General features: G+C 45.4%; 1 protein-coding gene across 1 annotated transcript; it reads right to left on the bottom strand.

The window, feature by feature from the left end:
- Nucleotides 1-601: 601 nt before the first annotated feature.
- On the bottom strand, nt 602-17,940 carry CTTNBP2NL (CTTNBP2 N-terminal like). Its single transcript, XM_009819978.2, has 4 exons — nt 17,814-17,940; nt 6,992-7,222; nt 4,556-4,663; nt 602-3,749 (listed from the first exon to the last, which is right to left on the bottom strand). The coding sequence occupies exons 1-4, from the start codon at nt 17,910-17,912 to the stop codon at nt 2,268-2,270; spliced, it is 1,920 nt and encodes a 639-aa protein (XP_009818280.1). The 5' UTR covers nt 17,913-17,940; the 3' UTR covers nt 602-2,267.
- Between the last annotated feature and the right edge of the window lie 4,811 nt (nt 17,941-22,751).

The raw sequence follows: 22,751 nt of genomic DNA, 5'->3' as shown, positions 1-22,751 counted from the left end.
AAGATAGGCTACTAGCAAAAATACATTCTTTTGCATACCCCTTCCCATATTATATTTTAGAAGAAACAGTACTCAGTGCATTTCCTAATAGACTTCATCATAGTATATAACTCTCTCTATAGAGCTATTGATAAAGAAAGGGGATAATACCATTTAGATTAATGTAAAAGCAAAGAAACACGTTCAAGCAGTGTATACAAAAGCCTCACTTTCGAATCGGAAGCGATACATGGGCCGAAATCCATCTGCCCATCACTTTTTACAGTTACTCTCACCAAGAGGAAAAATCTGCTGTGGATACTTAAAAAAAGTAGTAAATGTGCTTCCGAAAGAGTCACTGCCCATTTGTCTCTAGGCTGCCTCTGTCTCCCTACTGTTAGTACACAGCCCGTTCCACGGGATTAGGAACAACAGCACACGATACCACAATTTAAAAGGCTACTAAAAGGTCTGTAAAACCCTCTTGTTCTAGTCTAAATACCTGCTGTGGCCGCGCGGGAGAGAACAGCAGGGTCACTTCAGACAGCGGCCACTTCAAAGCAGCAGAAGAGCTCTGATGTCCTACAGAACGAGACTCAAAGCTAGAAGGAACCTATCCGGTCAGGTACAGTAGTGCGTCCTCCCAGCTGCCGCAGGGATCCTTCCTACAATAAAGGTGGATGTATTTTGTCTAATCAAATATTGAAAAATGACCAAGGAGAAGGCGTCTCTGGCAGTGGGAAGCTGTGCTCTGCGTAAACGTGACCCTGCTGCAGAGGGAAATGCTGAACATCGACTGACACTGAGCAGCGAGTCCAGTTTCTAAATTTAGGATCAGTTCAGATACAGCACCTGAGATAATTAACTCAGGGTTGTGCTCTGCCACTGATTTGTGGTGCGTTTGTTTTGCCTTTCTCACCGCAGTGACTCAGACAACCACCGTGCAGCACGTCTGCGGTGAAGACTGCGCTTCTCACAGCAAACGCTTCTGCGCAGGAATCAGTCACTTCTCCCCTCCTGGGCGCAAATAATATTTCACACACATGATTTGCCTCAAACTTAGGCAATTCCTCACTAAATGACTTTTTTTAATCTCAATGAATTCCCACATTTTCTTCATATTAGGCAGATCACCAAGAACAGATAAAGATTTTCCTAGTACACTGCGTATTTAGTATGTATGTGTATGAAACTACTTACACACATATACATATTCAATTACATGACAGTAATGATTTGGTTCCATATTTGCAGCCAAGGAAAGCCAGCAAGATCCCATTGCTAACTAGTGGGTAAAATCCAGGTCAGCCAGACACAACTGATAGAGACGAGGAACAAAATTATTGCTTTTGTTTCTAGTAGAAGATCCCATGTTACTGTTGCAAAAAACCTGTATCCTATGGACTAGTGTTTTTTTTTTCAAGTAATAGCGAGATCTTTGTCAAGTAATAGCAAGATCCTTTTCTCAGAAGTTCTACACACAACAGTAGAATGCTTGAAGAGCTTGAAAACTCAAGGTGACACACCAGAAACCAGAGTTTAGTCATCTAAAGCACACAGGCATCGCTGCAGAATGTGTTACAGGAAAGCAAGAAGAACTACATGGGCAATGAATACTGAGAGAAAAGTAATCTGGATTGTACTACGACTAAATTTTACCCCAAGAAACTTTTGTGTGCTTCCTCAAATAGCTAGGAGCTGTGTCCTAAAGGACAAAGTGTGGCTGGCTGCGTCAGTCTGGCGGTCACCTTACAGAATTTGTAGCACATTTGCTAACTTATTTTAGCAAATGGGAAGAATTAAAACGAAAACCAGTGTTGGTTTCAACATTCAGGACTCTCAGAAGAATTTTGTTTCTGCATTTAGATGGTCCCCCTCCTCACCTTTTTCAGAGAATCACATTCATATTGCAGGCTGAAGTTCAGGCACTTTATATAAAAATGTTCATCTGGAGTAAAAAGTCTGCAAAAGTTATTTCTGCATAATTTAAAAGTAGCACTTCAGTCCCATTAGAGTTTGATAGTTAGGTCCCACCACATGATTATGGTTCTTGTTATCTCTAATGATTTGACTGTTGCCATGAGACGTTTTGAGGCTACTGTATAGCTGTAGTTAAGGTTTCTTCATAAACAAAAATATTTTCCTACCTATTAAAAAAGAAAAAATATACTAAATGCTTTATACAGACAGAATCTGCTACTATGGAAATAAATAACATGGAGTGGAAAAACAGTGTCTTAGCTCTAGGATGCTAAGCCATGGAATGTCACGTTCACATTCTCTGGAGACTAGCTGCTAGTTGGCAGGAGGATCTCGATGTCTTTGCCATTTGACACTACAGTGTTGTTAGAGCAGCTACTTGCCACGTCCATGGGGGCACCCAGAGAGGGTGCCTGGGAAGAGGTTTTGGTTAGTGGAGTAGGAGCAGCGGGTGACTGAGCGAGGCCGGGTTTCTTTGGAGGAATGGGTGGAGGGTTCCCCCTTTCTGCTCTAGGAATGGTTGGTGACTTAATTCCAGGAGACAACGGGCTTAGTGGACTGGAGACCTTGCCAGGGCTTGGAGAGTGACCAGATTCGTTTTTGGGGCTCACAGCATTTGCCAGATTTCGATAGTCCGTGCCAAAAGGCGAGCTGTTAGGGGAGACAGGTTTAATAGGTCCCTGCTGGCTGGTAAATCTGGAAAGGACCTGAGTGACTGTATTGCGGGCCAACTGCTTGGCGGCAGAGTTATCCGCTAGAGTAGGAGACAAATCCCGCGACGGCGGGCTCTGCAGACCACTTGACTGATGGTCCTGTTCAGCTTGGGACTGAAACTTGTGCCGAGCTGCATGGAAACGTTGATTGATCCCCACCTGGTAGGATGACTGGTAACCAGGGCTGCTTGCTGAAGCTCCCACTAAGCGTTTAGTCAGAACCGGTGAGGAGCAGGGAGAAGGTGTTAGAGAGGAGGCAGCTGTGCCACTCGGAGACAGGGAGACCCCACTAGAAGGGAGCTGGGACATCAGATGCACCGGTGACTCTGTTCTTACAGGAGAACTCCCATTCTCAACTGCGTTTTCTGAGGCTGCACCAGCAGATTTCTCTTTTTGAACTTGGTTCTCTGCTGCATTTGTCTGCAGTAGCTCGCTACCCGTCTGCATGTCTGTATCACAATGACCATTGGATTTTGCATAGGAATGAGTAGGTGTAGTAGGGCTGGGAAACACGCTGTGTACAGCTTTGCCTGTGCTGGCAGGATTTGCTCGGTCTGCCTGCAGACACTCTGTCTGGCAAGACACGGACTTCACCGTGGGACTGTCAGTTGCAACACCTCTGGACATCACCGAGGGGCTTGCCTGCAAAGGCTCGGTAGGACTGTGCTCCTGGCAAGAAGCCTCCAGCTCTTTCAGGGCTTTCTTCAGGCATTCCACCTCTTCTTTGAGTGCTTTTGTACGGTTTTCTTCCCTGTTCAGCTTGGCTTTCAGCTGTTCTCTTTCAATGTCAAACTCTGAGAGCTGCTTTTCTACTTGTGCTTCCATCTGTAAACCCCGCTTCCTCTTGGACGCCAGCTCCTCTTCCAGTTTACTCACCTTACTCTTCTCTTTTTCCAATTTCAAGCTCAATTCTGCTGTCTTCTGCCCCTCTTCAGCTGCTTTGGCAGTGGCTTTCTTGCACTCCACTACAAGCATGGAAGACAGTTGCTTGTGGCGTGCCCTCTCCTCCTCCAACTGGCTTGACAGCTTCTTCTGTTCTTTTTCAAACTTTTTCACTTGGGATTTTTCAAACTCCAACTGAAAGAACAAAAAAAGACTGTAAGGGAACCACAAAACCTCCTGAAAGTAAATGAAGTATAATGCCCTAAAAAGGAATGGGGTTACTATGTATCTTGGAGAAATTACACGGTAAAAGATAGCAATGGTGAAGAAAGAGGTTCTTGCCCCAGGTATCTGCAAGACAGTCCTGCTCTATGACTCAGGTTGCACGTATGAAGAATTATTACTTACTAGTAGTTTTATCACGTATGAAATTCAATTGACCTTTAGTGAGATACACACCCAGCCTGCCATGCACTGACTGAACAGGCGATTTGGAGCAAAGCTTCCTTCCACCTCATTTACTACTTTGTTGGTTTGCCTTTTAAAGGCATTTAGACTTTAAAATGCTGATGTGTTATGTATGTTTAATAAAGTCTACAGCGCTTGAGTAACAGAAAACAGTAGCTTAAATATTTATTGTAATCTCTGAATAACCCCCCCAGGAGATCTTTCATGACTTATTCTGAATTTTGAGTACTAGAGAGCCCTATCATTTGTAAGTGCAGCCCTGTTCTTGAGAATTCAGATTTCAGGCTGAAGTAAGATTTCAAAGCATTTGATTGCCTCTTAATGGCTTTCAGCACCGCTCAGCTACCGAAACACCCCAAAAAGTTAAGGTTGTTTTTCATATCGAAATGATAAAAGCTAGGAGCGCCTTACCGAGGAGGGAGGTCCCTACTACTCTTTCAACATGAAGGTGCAATTAGGCATCGCTACCGAGTTCACCACCCAGGAGCCCGGGGTTTCTGTGGGTTGGGTAATTACCAGCTACCAAAGCGTACCTGCTGGGTGAGCCGCTCCCGCTCCTTCTCCAGCATGTAGGTGACATCATCCCCCTCCGCCGTGTCCTGGGCGTGCCGCTGCCTCTCTTCCTCCAGGTCCAGTATCACCTGCCAGACAAACACCCATCACCTCAACGCCCAGGCACACTTACAAGCTGGGAGAGATCAGCGCCTTCGCGCACGGTCCAAAGCCAAACGACACGGGAGAGCAAGCCCTGCTGCCTCAGACATCCCAATCCAACTCGGCATCACATAAAAGCAGCTTTTCGACAAGTTACAGTACTACGTTATTATTTGGTATAGTTGAGTCAGTTTGCGAAAGAAGTTAGGAAAACCTCACACTGGATCTATCTTCATGTTATTATTAAATAGCCAAATTGCGTGCTTTTCCTCCACACTGCGGAAGAGCCTTGAGAAGTCCTTGGTTGCATGGTGCCCTCCTCAGAATTCCCTGGCAGGCCCATTAATGTGAACCCCAGCAGGAGCAGAGGCGCTGCCCCAGAGGCCGTGCATCCAGGAGGCACAGGGCACTAACAATTACAAGACGACCAGCCTCGCCACGGTTTCAACAGTAATTCGCGTACAGGCTTCTCCCCCAGTTTCTTACAGGGGATTTGAGGACTGCAGTGCAAAGTTTATTTTAAAGAACATTAATTTGTTCTTCCACTTAAGAACAAGATGAGCTCTTGAAATGAAACTGCTTGCCATAAGGACCCAGTTAAGGAGCTCCTTCAGCTTTAACACTGAATTACATGAATAATTGAAATTCTATTAACTCAACAAAAAATGCCAGAATACAAACTTCCCAAGAGACTCTGCTGTATCTCACCACCAAAACTCTAGGCTCTCCCAACACACGCTCCCCATGAGTTTAGCAGCTCCTCAGTCTTCCTGAAAATTAAGCTTCCAAACAATGCTTAAATATCTTTAAGTACACAAGGAACCTTTTGCAGGAGACAGGAAGGGTAGAATGAGAAGGGGAAAAGACATCTGACTGTAATAGAATGATTTAGCTAGATGCTTGGCTGAAAAGTGAAACACACAGCCTTGGTGTTACTTCCAGTGACTCAGAGGACAGACCGAAAGCTGAAGGTACCTCCAGCTGCCCACCCTAAGCACATTGTCTGTGATGTAAAAGTCAAGCTGGCTTATGTCATAGTAAGGTTTCTGCAACAGAAATGCTTCAGATTATTCACAGACTGAAAGGAACTTGCTCTATCTTATTCCCATCAAAACAGATTATGGGAAAATAAACTTTAACCCACACGCTGCTGCTGAGCAATGAAACAGAGGGTTCAACTTTGAACCTTTTGATTAGAAACAGAACATGGCTACTTGTATTTGAGATCTTTGTACGTGACTTAGTAAGTTTTAATCAAAGCAGGAGTGGCATACCTGAAAAAATACAGGATGGTACTGGCCCAAGCACAGGCACTAGCCAAAAGTACACCTAGATCTGATATTGTAAAAGATAGCTTCTAGACACCAGAGTAACGGCACCACCTCACAGTCTGCCACTGACGCAAGTAAAAGCAAAAATCCCAGCTACTTAAGATGGAAAAGAAGTATGAGAGGAGGTTAAGACACAGTGCTGCAGTGCCGGTGACTGCAGGGATGCTCCAGAGAGCTCCTCCCAGTCACAGATTCCAGCAATGCACTCTCGGGCAATTATTCTCTGCCCTGACTACGTAGCAGGGACAAATACAGTAATTTTGACTTCTTTAAATTTACTGCAGGACAAAATAAACACGTAAACATGGTTTTTTTTAAAGCTAACTCGTTACAGACAGAGAATATGTCATAGTAAGACTCCAAGAAGCAGAGTTCCGTGGCCTCTTGCTTTCAGACTTGTGTGCAGCTTTACACTCCTCTGGTAAACTACGGAATGCCAGGGGAGCAAACCCCTGTGGAAGTACAGTCTGAGACGTGGACCAAGCATTTCACTGGTGTCAATAATGTTAAAGCTACACATGAAGAACAATAGGTGCTTTATTAAAGAGGCCAAACAGCATGAAAAATAGTTTTGATCATGCCATACTTTCTTAGGAAAGCAAAGGAGGTACACTCCTGTGAGCACCTGGTACCAGCTCTTCAACAATCTTTGAGAAGCCACCTGCAGAACAGTGATATGTCTGCTGAGAATTCAATCTTCCAGAAATTCTTTCTTACATTTTGCTAAGCACTATACCTCCCAGCTGTGAATAAACTAGTTCCTTTTTTGTGTGTCCTAACAAAAACATCTTGCATATATTTCAAATTTTGGAATTACAATTAATAAGCTTACCACCTGCATCACATTGAGTGAGAAGTTTAAACGCAGGTGCAAAGCCCTTTCAGTTACCAAAACTGAAGGCATTCAAGTGTTTTTGCTGAAGTTAATGTATTATCAAAATGCAACTATTAACTTCTGCACATCGTATTTGAAGCAAAACCTACCTTTCTGTGCCTGCTTTCCGCAGCAGCTAGTTGGGATAACATTCTTTCCTGCATATTCTTGCAATGTTTCATCACCACTTTCAAAATAGATAATGGATTGGAGCATACTGGTTGCTTTTCACCGTGATTTCCCTCTTTCAGGGTCTCAAAATCTCTCTGCAAAGCCATTAATGGATCACTGATGTTGTACTTCCCATAGCGTTCTTCAATGAACGTGTCTCTATGCTGGGCCTGCAATACAAAAACAAATTTGCATTTCAATATACTTAAAATAGAAAACTAGCTAAAGAAGAAAGTACTTTGGAGTTAATATTCCTCTTCCCCAGTTTTCCACTTCGAGATAAAGAGATCTTAACACAGTCTGATTCATATCCTGTTATCTGCTATAACAGTAAGAGTACTCCGACAGGAAAACCCGCAAGTGTGTCACGTTAAAGGTCCTTGCTTGACAGACAAGAAAGAGACAGCAGTTCGTAGGACAAACCAGGTGGTCTACCTGCTGCACAGCAGAGCAGGCCGTGCCACCCGTGTCGTCTCCAAAGCCGTCTGGACCTGGCCACTTCCCATCAGACCAGTAACGAGGGGACAGACACCATGTTTTTCACATCTGAGGTGCATATACTATTCCTCTAATGGCAGACTCTGATCAAGTAAGTTAAGACTATGAAAAGTTACGTGTATGGTGAGGACAATAATCCCTCTATCATCAGAAGGGATTTTGAAACTGTTAACATTGAAGGTTTCAGCCAGGCTCCCAGGGAATAAAACCCCTCCATTAATACACTTTAGCTGGGCAAAAGTTGATGGTCCCCCACTCATAAAGACACAAAAATCCAGAAAGATCAAACACACACAACTGAGCCCAGCTCTCGCAGGCTGACTCAGCCCCGCACAGCTGGATGTCCCCCCTGCTTCACAACTGCTGCTGGAAGCCTCCTGCTCTCTGGGTAAGATACTCGAGTCTTAAAAAAACTGCAAAACACACTTGCATTTCCACAGCTGGAACACAAGCAAATACATACTATTCACAGGCAGTATGAAAAATGTCGGGGGGGGGGTGGGGGGGGGGTGGTGGTGGTGGTGGGGTTATATGAAGCATGTGCTCGATGAATTTCTCACTGTCCCTCCAGTTGGACAATGTCTTTTAACCAAGTGGCCCCAAACAAACGAGAAACAAAGGGAAGTCTTGCTTAAAAACACAGCATCTCCACAATATATTCAGTCTACTAACATCCTCATACCACAGCTACCTGCTATCTATGACCCTGACTTGCATTCCACAACTGTGCGGAAGGAAAGAAGGTACGTATCAATTCTTGTTCAGCAAGAGATTTAATCATTTACTGTTGTTTTGGAAGAGCAGTTGTGTGGTTGTCTTGATTATGTCACCATCAAAGAATTTCATGTTGAGCAATTAAAGAGTTTTATTCTCGCAATAGCCTATAAATCTGTAAACTGTTAATAAAATCCTTAATAGTCTCATCCAGACTAAACAAAGTTTAGTTTCTCAAGAAGCAAGACAGGAATGATTAGGTTTCTTCTGGTGACGGGTAAGGATTAAGGGAACTCACACGTACTAGGCTTTACATGTACAACGTTTAGAATCAGCCATTCCAGCTGGAAATCTGTTTGTTAGGATACCAACAGCCTTACCCTACTGCAGGACTACTGTGAAGTTCTAAAAAACAAAACAAAATTTCATAAACACACAGATATTAAAATATTACCTACATGTTTACCACCATGATAAGAAACCATATGAAAACAGATATCTGTGCAGCAAAAGACGTAAGAGGGAAAACAGAGCTAGATTCAAGAGAGCCCTCAGAGCTGACCTATCTTGGCTCCACAAAATCTAATCATTGATTTCGACTGAAACAGTTACGGGCTAAACGCTATGCATTTGTGAAAAACCTGGGACGGTGTTTCGTTCCAGCATGTATCACCGACAGCACAATCCCATGCACGGCGGAGCTGATGCATCCTGCCAGGAAAGAATACCTTCCACATCTGAGGTTTAAATTTGGGTCTTCTTGATTCATTATAATCATGGTAACCAGCCCTTACGAGATAATTCATACCTTCGCTTTTCTAGAGCATATAAATGATTATGCGCAGGCATGTTCTTAGCGAGGCCATAAAGACGTGGGCTTTCCCCTGCACCGGTTACCTGCACCACCTTCCTCTGAAATGCCAGAGCCCCAGTACCTTTAACCAAAGCGTGCCACCACCTCTGAGGCAGTTTAAAGCATATTTTAGCATGTTTAACTAGCAAAGCACTGTGTGACCTACAGAGGGGAGTTACGATACCAGCTGCACTTTTCTTGACAGAGCACACACATGACATGTTTTTGCCTCGAGAGACTGCTCCAAACAAACGCTGCCTGCGTGTTACCAGGCGTGCTTCGGCTTTCTGTGTAGGCACCGCTCACATCTGGGCATCCTTAGCGTAAACAGAAAGTAAGCCATTCCAAACGGAACAGTAGCTTGTCAGAGTTGGTGAAGGTTGTACAAAAACCTTCTGCCAAAAGGATGATTCCATATAAGAAAAATGATGCAATGCCATAAATTACATACTGCATTAGCTGTATTACTTCACTCAGCAAAGCATGGTCGCTGGCAGCTGTGGAGAAGTGCTGCTCGAGGACAGACACTGTTCCCGTGAGCGCCACGTGGCCACAGCCACGAAACAACGCTACCCCCGAGAAGCAGAGAATGGTTGCCACAAGCGAAGCACATGGCACTCCTCCCAGGCACTTCAGGCAACCTTCAAAGCACCCGTGGCTGGCTCTCGTCGCCCGGGCCGAGCTTAGCACAAGCTCCACGAAGCCCTGACTCTGCTGACGCTGTGAAACGGCATTCAGCCGTCGCGGGGTGGAAAACAAGCTATCTGCTCTGAATCCAGAGCGCAACGGCGTCAGCCTCGCTGCACGCTGAATCCCTTTCAGCTAACAAGAACAGCAAACGGTCAGTGGCCAACTGTTACCCATTTCCTACGGGACCGCTTAAGGACGTCGTCTGGATAGCAAAGACCAAGCCTGACTAAAATGAAAAGACAACTTAGAAGCCAGTATTTATTGGAGTGGCTGTTTTCTGGTGTCCCAGTAAGCTGTATCAAAACCGCAAACACTTCCCTCAAGCGTACAAGAGCAACAGCGATGCTCTAGACACCACCACACACCGGTCGGCACAGATATACTGGAACAGAAAAGCAAACTGCTGTAACTGAGCTTTACAGGCCAGAGGGCTGACAGATAAACAACAAAGCTTTGCTTTACTCAAATAGCTGATGAGATTTCCTGGTCCTGCCTATATTCTAAGACGCAACCGTGTGATTAGCACAAAATAAAAAGAATAAAAGTCAATCTCTGCTCTCAGAGGGAGAAGTGTATGCATTACCTTGGCATAAAAACCCCAAAACAAAATACTTTTCTTTCCATATCTCCTCAGTGACCAAACCCAATTAGGGACATTTGTCTGTGATACTGGTTTGGAGTTGTCTTTTAACCCCTGCAGTAAACAAATACAGAGGAACAGCTCACACTCACCAATACCCCTCCCTCTTTATCAGTAATATCCAACAGGAACGGTGGATACCTTTGATCAGAGCTTAAGATATTGTTCTCACTTTACATAAAGAAAAGCAGAGGAAGGAAAAAGATCAGCCCTGGAAATGGGAGGGCGGCCCTGGATAATGAGCTGCCCCTGGTTTAATGAATCACAGGAAAAACTACGGCTTTTTTTTTTTTGAGGGGGAGGGAATCTTCAGTTATTCTGAAGAATTTATAAAAATGACTCAACCAAACCTCACTACAAGTGTGTAGGGAATTTCTAAGTGACTCAAGCATTAAAAAGTCTGTAAATACAAACTGGGATTTTCATCCAGCTGGCCTAGCTGCTTTGACAGATGAGCTGCTCTTCCCATAAAGCCAACCCGCCGCGGTGCCGGTCACGCCGCAGCCACACAGAAACACGGGAGAAACCCCTCAGAAGGGCACCCGCGCTTCAACAGCGTCCGCAGACAGGGGACGCTGGAAAGTCTACTTCTGGGCAAGTTCCTTCTAAGGAAAGCTTGAAGAACAGGGATTCAGGGGACACCCACACCTACAGCCTCCGATTCCTTGCAAGTACTGGAGGTGTAACAAAAGCCGTGTTTTCCGTCGGCTCTCGCAGCGCGGGGCTCGGAACGCCACTGAATTTAGTGGGGTGGTTTATTTCCTCTCCAGGAAAGAACAAGAAGTTCTTCCTTGCTACTTTAAGCAAGTAAGTATTTTCCTGAACTAGCATGACAAACAGATGAGACTATCACAACATTAACAGCTTTCTGAAGTCCAGCTATTCTTCTTTAGTAGCCAGCAGAGCACAAACATTTAATTAAAAGTTGTCTAGACTAGGAAAAGTCTTCAACAGGTCATCCTACACTGACCACATCTAGTTTACAAAACCAAAGCCACTGCTTCGGCATTTGGGTCACCACGCACTTGCAAATGCAAATACGGATTTTCAGGCTGCTGCCCATGACGCCTCTGTGCTACAGGTCCCACCGAGCAGCCGCCTCTGCCGCTACGATCATCGGGACAGCTCTCCTAAAATTAAGTCAAAGTGCAATAGTCTACACAGGTTCTTTTATACAGGTACTGAACTGTCACATACACGAGTGACTCCTCCCATGGCTTATGCCCCTCACAGAGGCAACTCTCCAGCTCAACTTCTTCTACTAGTGCTGAAGGTCACATACAAACATCCCCAACAGTTTCGATTGTTCCGTCTGAACTGGAATTCAGTCTTAAATACAGGTTTTGTTCAACTTTCAAAACAGAAGCAACCTGACGATGGAAGAGAAATATTCTATAAACGAGCCCCCCCCCAAAAAAAAAATCAACTCAGGTCTCAGATCCCAGCATCAACCTATTCAAACACACAAATCCACAGGAAATCAAGCTTCAATAATAAGGAAATAAGGTTACAAAAAGCATTGTTAACTTAGGAGTGGAAAATTTCATCTGGAAAACCAGAGAGGACATACATGCTTCCAACAACATCAATTGTGCTTTGAAAGAAGATGCAATCTTCTGCAATTAGAAGATCCGCTAATTTAGTATCTCCACCTGTATCATCTCAAACATGCAGACTTACGAATTTCCTATCAAAACACTCAAACTCCAAAAGCAACTAAAGGGACTATTCGGTGATTTTGAAGACTATCAAATTGCCCTCCCCCAACAGGAAAAAAGATAACATTTAAGTTTGGGCTGCTCTTGAAAAAAGGAAGCAGCTACGCACGTTAACTACTCTTAAAAATAAAACTCCTGACGATCAGAAGAATTCGGCATGCGCAGAGAGGGTACCACTTTAAACGGGCTGGTTTTAGCTCAGGTTAGGGTAACCGACCACTGCTAGTCCACGTGAAAGGAGGTGATTCGGATTTTATGGAGCAGAAGCAGTATCTGACACAACTGAAGAGCCGTGACCTGTGCAGGCAGGCAAAGCAAAGGCTTCTCTTTGTTAGGGAGAAGTTACTGTTTCCTCTTGGGATTTCTAGACTGGTTTGGGATGAATGTTTCCCATAACCTATTTGTGCAATTTTTTTTAATAAAATACTTCCTTTTACTGAAACCTTGTTTATGAGACAGCATTTGCTCTCTGCCTTCAATAATCTCTACAACTTGTTTTACTGGAACATCAAACAGGGAATTTCCAAGACTTGTTTCAAGTATTTCTTTGGACACAAAGTAGAATATTACTCTTGCCTGTAATTTTAGAGTTCAGGTTTTAACCCTCAGCACAACACAAACACACTGTTAATTCACCACAGCTACTGCGTATGCAGTTCTCCAGTAATAATCTGCACAGAAGTTCCTCCTTTATGTTGCAGAGAGTGGTACAATCTTTAAATAGCCTCTTACCGCCTTGCACTTCCCTATTCGCGTCTCTCCCCAGAGACAGATATTGGGAATAAAGACAAGCTGAGGTCACCGCAATCGCTGACAGAGAGAAGGGAAATGGGGGTGGGGACCACTTGCTTTGCACGAAAATAAACGTCAAAATGCTGGAGTGGGATTCCGAGTCTTACTTTAGCTCCAGCTCGGAAGCAATGCCTAGCAGAGATTCACACAGCAGAAATTATATTGCTCAAATACAGTACCTGTCTTAATTGCCATCATTATAACAAGTGAACAAACCAGATAAACGAGAGCTATACAGATTCCCCCACATGAGACCTGTTACCAGCTTTGAAAAACGTAAGAAATTTTCTTGGGAAACGTCAGGCAGCACAAAATTGTAACTTCTCTCCCAGGGAACTTTTGGTCCGTAGCACAGACAGCACAAACCCCCGTGCGAGCTTGGCCACGCACAGCTCCCAGCACTCGTGACGATGGCCCGGGGACTGTTCCGTGCTCACGAACCGCACTTCGGTCACCGTTAAAACGGGAGCCTGACGACACCCCACCGGCTGAAATTCAGAGCTGGAGCCATTCCAGCGGGGAAGCCATTCCCACACCTCCGTTCCTCATTCAGGACCTATCTAGGCACTAAGGTAGAGAGAATCAGCCTTTCAAAAGACACTGGCAAACAGCGCTGCTTCAAGCAAGAAATAAACAAAAAATCCCCTAAACTTGCAAGAAAAGCTGTAAGAAAAGCCTGCATTCCAGCAGGACAGCGCCCATGGGAACGCTGCTAGGTCTAAGCTGCTTTATAAGCGATGCAAAAGCCCATTTTGCCCCATCTGTGAAAGATTTACTAGCATCTGCAGTAAGGTTTTATATTACTGAATTTTTCTTTTATTTAAACAAGAGGTAGACTTTCATTTTTGGAACTGCACTGTAAACTTAATTTCTAAATCCACTGACAAACGAACGCTTCATTTTGCAAGGCTTTAATACTGCTTCATAGAGTGAATCACTGAATTCAGAAGCAAAGCAATGAACACGGGCTCCCAGTCATTAACACAAAATAGATAGTTTCTATTCCAGGGTAAGTTGCCTAAGGCCTTATTAGCGTAAAAGAATAAGCCAGAAAGCTGCTTCCTGTTCTCTCAAAGTAAACAGAACTTCATTTCTAACGTATGGAAAATTCCCATTTAAAGAACAGGGGACAGGGAGCAAAGTGCTCCAACACGGCGATGGAGACCTGTTTAAATGGTGCGTTGTTTCCAGTCACGGTGGGCTGTTTTAGAAGGCTAACCCGTGGTTCACGCGTGCAATCCTTCCTACACGGCAACAAGGACTGAGAACCTAGCCCTTAGTGTTATGCAACGCTCTGACAGCATCTGGTTTTTTGGATGATTTAAGTACGATTATAACTACAGGAAAAGGAGCACAATAAGAAGTGAGACTTAAGGTCTGCTCTGAGGAGAACATTGAGATTTATGTAGTGGACAGGAAACTACTTGCAAGAAAGCAAAAAAAGTTTTTTTTCAAAGAGGTTCTCAAATAGAGGAAGCAAACCGAAGGACTGGAAAAGCGGATTTTGAATACAGCAGATTTGTTCGCTTAATCCTTTATACTAGTGTCTCGTTGCATCAAAGTAACATTGCAAGTTGAAACGGATGTCAGAAGTCAAGACCAGGTCCACTGCAAATGCGCAGGGAGAGATGATGGTCCCCATCACAAACACCCAGCGCTCCGTTAAAAACAATACCCAAGAAAAAAGTAAACCACAGAAAAAAACAGCGAGGGAGAGAAGGCAGCAAGGGCAAGTCATAATATGGTAGAGGCATCGATTCGAGGTGACCTAACAACTGCCCTCTGTAACATGAATGTGAGCCCCAGAGAAATGAACCTCGGGAGTCAGACCCTTCCTCCCAGCACGCGGAGGAGGGATGCTGCCTCCAGGCAGGGCGCAGAGAGACACCCAGGGAGCATGGAAGAAGGGGTAAGGATTTGGGGAGGGGAAGAAAAGGGAGGGAAGTGAAGGAGCAAAGTAAGCAAGCAGTCCCTGGAAAGCCAGGCTCGGCAGCTCGATTTTGCCATGCTGAGAAACAGGGCCAGCGCCAGCCAACAAGTGGCCTGATAGCACGAGGGAGAAGAAAACTATTTTAGGCTTTGTCATCTGCACGCACAGATTCCCTCTGCTAAATGCCAGATGCTAAATGCTTTTCTCTAAGCGTGCAGGAATATCAATTATTGCAGACTGTACTATAAGCAAATTACACGTTTACAAATTAAGGTACTCCTTCTCTGCAAGTGCTTAATCTTTCCTATAATGTACCAAAGGATCTGCCTCAAACATCCGGAGAGTTCAGAAACATTTAAATCTGAATTAGAAGTCAAATCAGCCCATTTGCAGGGGAAATGCATTTTTCTTACTATATGGGAAGCAAACAGGCAGATAAGCCTCTGATTTTGAACCACTGACATCAATGTGTCCAACGTAACTGCTGGAGAAAACACTGCCGTCGTTTAAGATCATGCAATCCCTAACAAAGCTCAGGTTCCACCCCGCCTCCTCCCAACATACACATGCCCCTAACAGAAGACCTTCACGCCTCCACAGAAATCCGACTGCAGAGGCCGATACACTGTCCCTAACACCCAGGGAACACTGAGGCAGCTGCGAGCCCACGGCCAGGCGATTCCTCCGGGCACGAACAGCCAGCGCTTCCACCAGCCCCGGGCGGTTCGGCCCCGCTCAGCGGAACTCACAGCTCAACTTACCCAACGTGCGCAAGTCAAGCTAAATGCTCTCAGAGGTTCAATCTTCCCTTTGGTCTTAGACGGCTTTTTCTTCAGGGCAGCATTTTTATAGGTATCAAACTGTGAGTAAGCAGATGAGCAAGGTGGGTTTTCCTTTAATTACAGTCACACACAATAAAACTATTTCAGCTGGTGAAGCACTGTAAAGCTGTTACCACGGTCACGATCAGTAAACAAAAAGCACAGGAAGGCCAGGATTTCTCTAACTGTATATTCCAAACGAACGGACAAAGCCAGGCTAGGAGTTTTCTGCCTCTGAAACTCTGTCCAGCCACCAGATAAAGCAGTTACACGACTTTTTCTCCCTCCACGTATCGAAAGGGCAGCGCAGCCTTCTCCCAGCAGGACGCCGGGCTCGAGCTGCGGCATTAGTGAACACAGCTTTTGGACCCGAGTAACGGCACAGCTGGAGACCTGCCCTTCTCCCGCTACCTCCAGCATTCCTCACCTTCTCAAGACGGAACATTACAGCATACCCCATACAGAAGGGGGAAAAAAGCACTAACCTTTGATTAGCTTGGTATTTTATACTACATAATTATCAAGTACAGGTTACAATTTCATTTAGTTTCTTCTCAGTCATGAGTACCTGACAAATTATGTCAAAGGGTATTCTAACTATATTAATCTCCTCGTGCAAGAGGGAACTGCAGGTTAAATTTCAACAGAAAAGATAATTGCTTTATGCTATTGGAAGGTACGTGACAAAGAGCCTTTGGAACAGAGCTGCTGCATTCCTTCCCATCCGTCTCTCTGTGCTCCACTACACACACTTCACACTGCAGCACTGAAGTGACGCTTGTTTTGGTAACACATTCTGACCACGCAGAATTAGAAGGCTGATCCCAGGACAGAGGAGAGATTTGCAAGAGAGGAGCCAAGCCTTCCTCCCATCGACAGCTTTGAGAGGGTAACAGTGTTCCTCCAAAATAAAAAGATTGTCTAAATGCCAAAACAATTAACGATAAACACATCAGCATCACGGCTGTTTTGGAAGGGGACCTCCCTCCACCCCCCAAAAGGTGTTTGTATTTGGAATCAAGCTACAGAAGCTGCTGCTGGAAAACCAAGTCCCCGCAGCGCTCAGGCCCGCGGGCTGCCATTCCTCTTTTGAAAGAGCTGGAAGTTTAAACGTTATGGGCAGTGAGAGGCCAGCTTGAAAAAGCCTTCAATATTCAACCCTGTCACAACTCATTTCTTCAAAAATTGACCCTTTCCATCATTTATACCACTATCTCTTTTCCACCTTACTGAGGCTGAGTGTCAATTAAGCACCTTCAGAAAGCAGCAGTATTACACATAGACTACACGCTTTTGAAGTATTTTCTAGGCTCGACGTTAACACGCCCAGCTGGCACGGAGCGCCAGCCCACACTACCTGAAGGAGGGACGCAGCAGCACAGAGCCAACACTGCCTACGCTAACACCACTTCGGCCACAGCTCCCCTGCAAGAAGAGGTTCCGCTGGCTCCAGCACCACCCCTGCCTTGCCCCGTCACAAGTGCTCGCACAACCGCGACGTCAGCTGCGCTGACGCGGGTTGAAACTAACTTTTTTGATGGGTTAGTTTTAGCTGCCATCTGCTTCACGGGAAGGTCACACTAATGCTTGTGCCTGCAAAGGGGAAGAGTAGTGGAGCGCACAGCTCTCAGCAGCAGTGCCAGCTTATATTGGCTCAGTACAACACAAAGCCATGCATGCTTTTTTCTTAGTGTGACGTTCTTCTCACTAAAAGACTAATCTGTGATCCTCCTGGCGAGAAGAATTTCTGCTTTAAGAATCCCTCCTTACCAAAGGAGAACAAAACCAACGAAAGAAGGCTGATTGACCTTCTACATTTCTCACGGTAGCAGAAACACTCGGTTCTTTATCAGAAAGAATGAAAGCACATGCATAACACTGTATTCCAACACTCAAATGCTTCTTGCAGCCAGCTTTCAATTACGAATTCCCATTTGTAGAATGATACACAGCATTTATTACCTAAGACCTCTGGTATTAAGATGGGATTCTGAATCAGTAAAAAAATCTTTGCCCCAGAACTTCACTTTGGATGCACACGCTCTGCAGAACCTGTAGTAATACTGTTGTCATTTTTGTCTCTTATCATGGTACTTACAACATACCTTTAAGGCTTCTATGACAAGATCTCTTGCTTCTAATTCTCCCTCAAGAATGCTAAACAGCGTCAGTAGTTCTGGTTTGCTGAGTTTTTCCAGATTCATCCTGAAAACCTGAAAAATGGAACATAGTTTACCAGGTATTTCTTTGTACATTAAAACAGTATTCTAAGCTGAGACATATAATCTCCATTTAACTTCAGCTTCCAGTTTTTTGGACTGCAAATTGCCCGGGGGGAGAAAGGGGAGAATACACAAGGCAAACATTTTCTCTTTAGCTTCCAAGACCAGTTGCAGGAGATGCATTTTTCACCTTTTCCCAAGGGGTAATGAACACATGTGCTCCCAGATGGTGTAGGCAGAATGTACAGGCCAAGGCGACAGTGCAATATTCACCAGGAAGTAGCCGAAGTCAACAGGAGAGGGGAAGACGCGGATATTTAAAAGCCATACTACTGTAAATTACACATCTGGGTCACACAGCTGCAAGCATCGCTGAAATGAGACCGAAGAGCTGTGATGAATGCGGTCCAAACCGGGCACCTACACAAACCTAACGGTAAAGCTAACATCTCGGTGCTATGATACGGTTCCTAGGAATGCCGTTATGCATTACTAATGGCACAGGCCCAAACCACTTTACAAAAATCAATGGCACAAAGAACACACATTTAATTACTATTCTTTCAAACTGTTTCAGTATCACCATCATTTATTAAATATCATTTTACTGCCCACTTAAGAACAAACATCCATCGTCTGAACTGCATATACAAAAAGCTTTTCTCTCCCCGAGTATCTTTGCCGATACACTTAACATTGCCTAGTAATAAGCCTTTTTTAATTACATTATTTTGTTAACAATGGCAATCATTTCACAGACTGAATCCTTGTCTCTGATGCAGACATACCCGTTGATGATACAGTCTTGTGCTTCACCCAACAAATACACTTTTCTGAGTCCAAGTCACATCCACCTTTCACCACTCTCTTATCAATCAGAAAACGCTACCGCATGAAGCGGCTACTCAGAGGTATCAAACTCCCCTTCATTGGCAAGTGATAAAGGGTTAACTTAACCTTTACTAGGGAAACCTATCCAGCTGAAACATTTAACTGAACTCTAATTTTTCTGAAGTCACTGCTACTTTGCAACTGATTTGCATAACTGTGCCTTGGAGAATTATGCACAAATGCAAGTTCTGTCTTGTTTATGCTAAAGCAGTTTTCCAGTTGCTGGGAACAGAAAGTTCTGCTTCCAGAGAGGAGCAGGTAGCCTTCAGACAGCAAGGGAAATCAGAAGTCTACTTTGTACCCGCTCTGCTAAGAGGGCAAGTTTCTCATCATGCACTCACGTTCTTGCTTCCCGCAGCATTTTACATGAAATTCCACAAAGCAGCAACATTTCTTACGGACTTTTCCAGCCAGCCCCACCATCGGCATGGGCTGCGCAAGGAAGCTTCAGTGGAAGCAACCGCGCCTGTGAGGGGCACGGAACCAATTTAACTGGACACCGCGGATCTGCCAGCACTGCATGTATGCTCCCTATTGCAGATCCGCCAGCATACATTCAAGAGGAAAACACATGAGTGGAGGGGTTGGCAAACCCCTTCGTATCTGTCCTGATTTAAGAAAACAACCTGATCAAGACTTGACACCAAAGTGCAATTTAGGAAACTCGCTCCGTGGACTCAAAGCACATTTCAGCGGGCCAGGGCAGCGCTGGTCACTGGTCAGCAACAGCTACACCTTCAGATCAGCCGACAGGCCTCGACGGAGAGCTCTCCGGGACGGGAACCTGACCATCTCCCTCAGCCTCGGGCACGTCTGCTGACGGTTCTGCCACCACGGGGAGCCCGGCTAGCCGAGATCACATGGAAGGAGCGTGACTTACAACTCGTTCATCTCATACAAGGAGGGAGAGAGTGCAATAGAAGCAGCAAATTAATCCTAAACCATAAATAAGCGGCCATACATCACAAGGAAAGAGGGGTCCTGGTTTTAGCCTGTAACATTTACCATGCTTATGTTGGTACCTAAGGCTGAGCTGCATCACTTCCCTGGGCAGGTTTTAAATCTGGAACATCTGAACGTCTGCTCAGGAGATGCACGGCTTAATTTCAAAACCATCTCAGTCCTTGCTCAGACTAAATTCACAGGTGCTAAGACTGAACCAATACGGATGGGAAACAGCAACGTTTTTTGCCAGATACTCACCAAATTCTATTAGTTTTGTGGCATTATAAGCCACAACTAAAACGGAGAATTTTTCTTTTGATATCTTAGAACAGGTGTATCATCTAACTCTGTTACCCCAGGACAATAAATTCTGAACACGGACTTTCAATGTGACTGCGTCTGTGCTCTTCTCTCAAGAAGAGGTGACATGGGAACGTGCAGCTGCAGCTCTCCACTAGCTGCCGAACGGCACTCTCTTAAAGCGCGGACAGCTACCAACTGCGGTTTGATATTTTAAAGCTATTAGTCTGGGCAGCAATCGTTTCTATTCTATGTTCTAAACACTCCCATTGTGACTTGTACTTCACAGTGTTATAGAAATAAGCCCTGCTATTCTTAACGTGCCTCTATGGCTATAGTCTTTAATCAGCTTAATACCATAAACAAGCCCTGTCCTAAAATATATGGGTAAAAATACTTGCAGAACTAAAGAGCAGGAGCCAGTTTGCACAGCAATCATTTATACAACAACAGGCAACACTAAAGATACGTATGTGGTACAGCCTCGGCCTCCTTATGTGCAACCTGCTGCTACAGAACACCTGCAAACAGCAGTTGAAGAGGTTATCCCATGCTGCTGAGGCGACGGACTGGGAGCAGATGCTACAAATAGTGTCACTGCCCTAAAAAGACCCACTAAATTGCACTTGCATTCTGCACAGATTTACAGGGAACTTTTCAGTGCCTCAGAGCACACCTGGCAGAGAGCCGTTACGCTGACTCTGTAACGATCCCAAGCACTCCCTCTTAGGGCCATGCAACATGAGGGAGCTGAAAAAATGGAAAAAAGCTCTATTCATTTTACCTTGTTATTTTACAAGAACAAGAAGCATCTCTGGATCAAAGAGCTAATAAGCACGTACCTGAGCTCCTCCTCCCCTACCCAAATCAGAATCCCTTCCCGGCCCTCCGGCGTCACAGGCTCCCGAGCTGACCTTTCCAAGACTACTTTCTGGATACATTGTCCCTGTGCCTTCCCTCGTCCCACTTTTTAATGTGGGATCACGCCGACCCTACTCAGTTACCCTGTTCTCTCCCTTGCAAACGGTCCCATTCTGCCAAACAGATCTGCACTCGTCAGCTGGGGAACCGGACCCATTATTTCAAAGCCTTTTACCGAGAGACAGAGTTTCACAGCATTAGAAACAAGATCTAGAAACACCCAGGGCATATTACCCCTTACACCCAGTGAAATACCCTGACCAGCCCAATCACACAGATCACAAACCACAAGGACCTCATTATTTAGTCTGATGGTGTAAATATTTTCCCTGAGTCTGAGATATACCCCCATTTTTGGACAAAAAGCAAAAGTTCAGAGCATAAACAAAGATAATTACTTACTGCTTGCCTAAAGGTAAACTTCCTTTTAGCTACGCTGTAGACCATTAAAGAGTCTCCCCAGCAGACCCATACCTACCCTTGCAAGAGATAAAACTCTTCTTCTGAAAGTTATTTTCAGTTAAATACTGGGAAATAACTATCAAGACCAGCTGAAGTGTACGTACAACCATGCAAGCTAACAAACCAGGGGAAGTTATCTTTGGCATGTGCCACTTCAGGAACGAAAGAGATAAGCTTCTAGACCGTGGCAGCTCCTCCGCGCACTGAATCACGCCACGATGATTATGAAACCATTAGAGGTTACGTTTCGCTTGGGCTCGCGTACATCTCGGCACGAACCAAGTTAACCAGCGCTGCCAGCCCAGAAGAACCTCACCCACCAACCTCAGCGCAGGTTTGCGTCCCCAGGCAGCGGGCACCAACGGAAGAGCGCGCAGCCCGAGGCACAGACAGGGGCCTTTGTCAAGTGGAAGCTTCAAGACGCTCTGCAAGCACTTGGCTCAAAACTCTTCTACTTTTTAAAGAATACTGTGAAGAACGTAGCTTGCTGTTCCTTTTTTTCTCTGAAGGAGGGTATTTCCTTGCCTTTCATAAGCCACGGTTACAGCTACGCCAATGCGACAACGCCTCTACGTCTATAATCCTGAACCAGCGTCGCTTTTTTTCCCCCGTCCCTGAAGAGGAACTGATATTTTCCAGGAGCTTGCATGGGCGTAATTGCGTTCATATGGGAACCTAAACGAGTAGTTTGAAAACTCCTGATAGACAAGTTTTTAAAAACGCTGCTGCATGTGTAGTGTGCTGTTTGAGCTGTTAAAATAATTACACGATACGTTTGTATAATAAAAACGCTAACATACACTTTATAATTGCGCACCCACAATGCTACCTGGCGTTGCCTCAGCGCTGTAGAGAGCCAGGTTAAAGGAGCAGTGTCTCAGTCCACCACCTCTGTACCTCAGAACTAAAAGAGAAAGGGCACCACCCCCCACAGTCCCCCGCACCCGGTCACTGCTTGAAGTACAACTTCGGATGAAGCGAACAGATGGGATTCCCGTTCAAAAGACCGCTGACGTCCTGGCGCAGCCACCGCGGCTCCTTGGAAGAAAACCATCTCGCTGTCACCCGGCTCCCCTGACCTTCAGGCGCCGCAGCACCCCGGGGAGGCGGGCGAGGGAAGCCCCCCCCGTCGGGGGGACGCAACCGACGGCCGAGCCGCCGAGCCTCGCCCCTCCCGCCGCCCGGTCCGCCGGCAGCGCGGCGGTGCTCGGGGCCGGAGCGAACGGCCGGGGCCGGCCCGGGTGGCGGAGCTCCCCCGGCCCGGGAGGAGCGGGAGCGGGGACAAGGCGCTGCCCGCGCCCT

The sequence above is a fragment of the Gavia stellata genome, chromosome 30 (assembly GCF_030936135.1).
Source record: "Gavia stellata isolate bGavSte3 chromosome 30, bGavSte3.hap2, whole genome shotgun sequence".
Lineage (NCBI taxonomy): Eukaryota > Metazoa > Chordata > Aves > Gaviiformes > Gaviidae > Gavia > Gavia stellata.
Note: the sequence above shows the minus strand (reverse complement) of the source record. Positions and strands in the feature narration are given on the sequence as shown.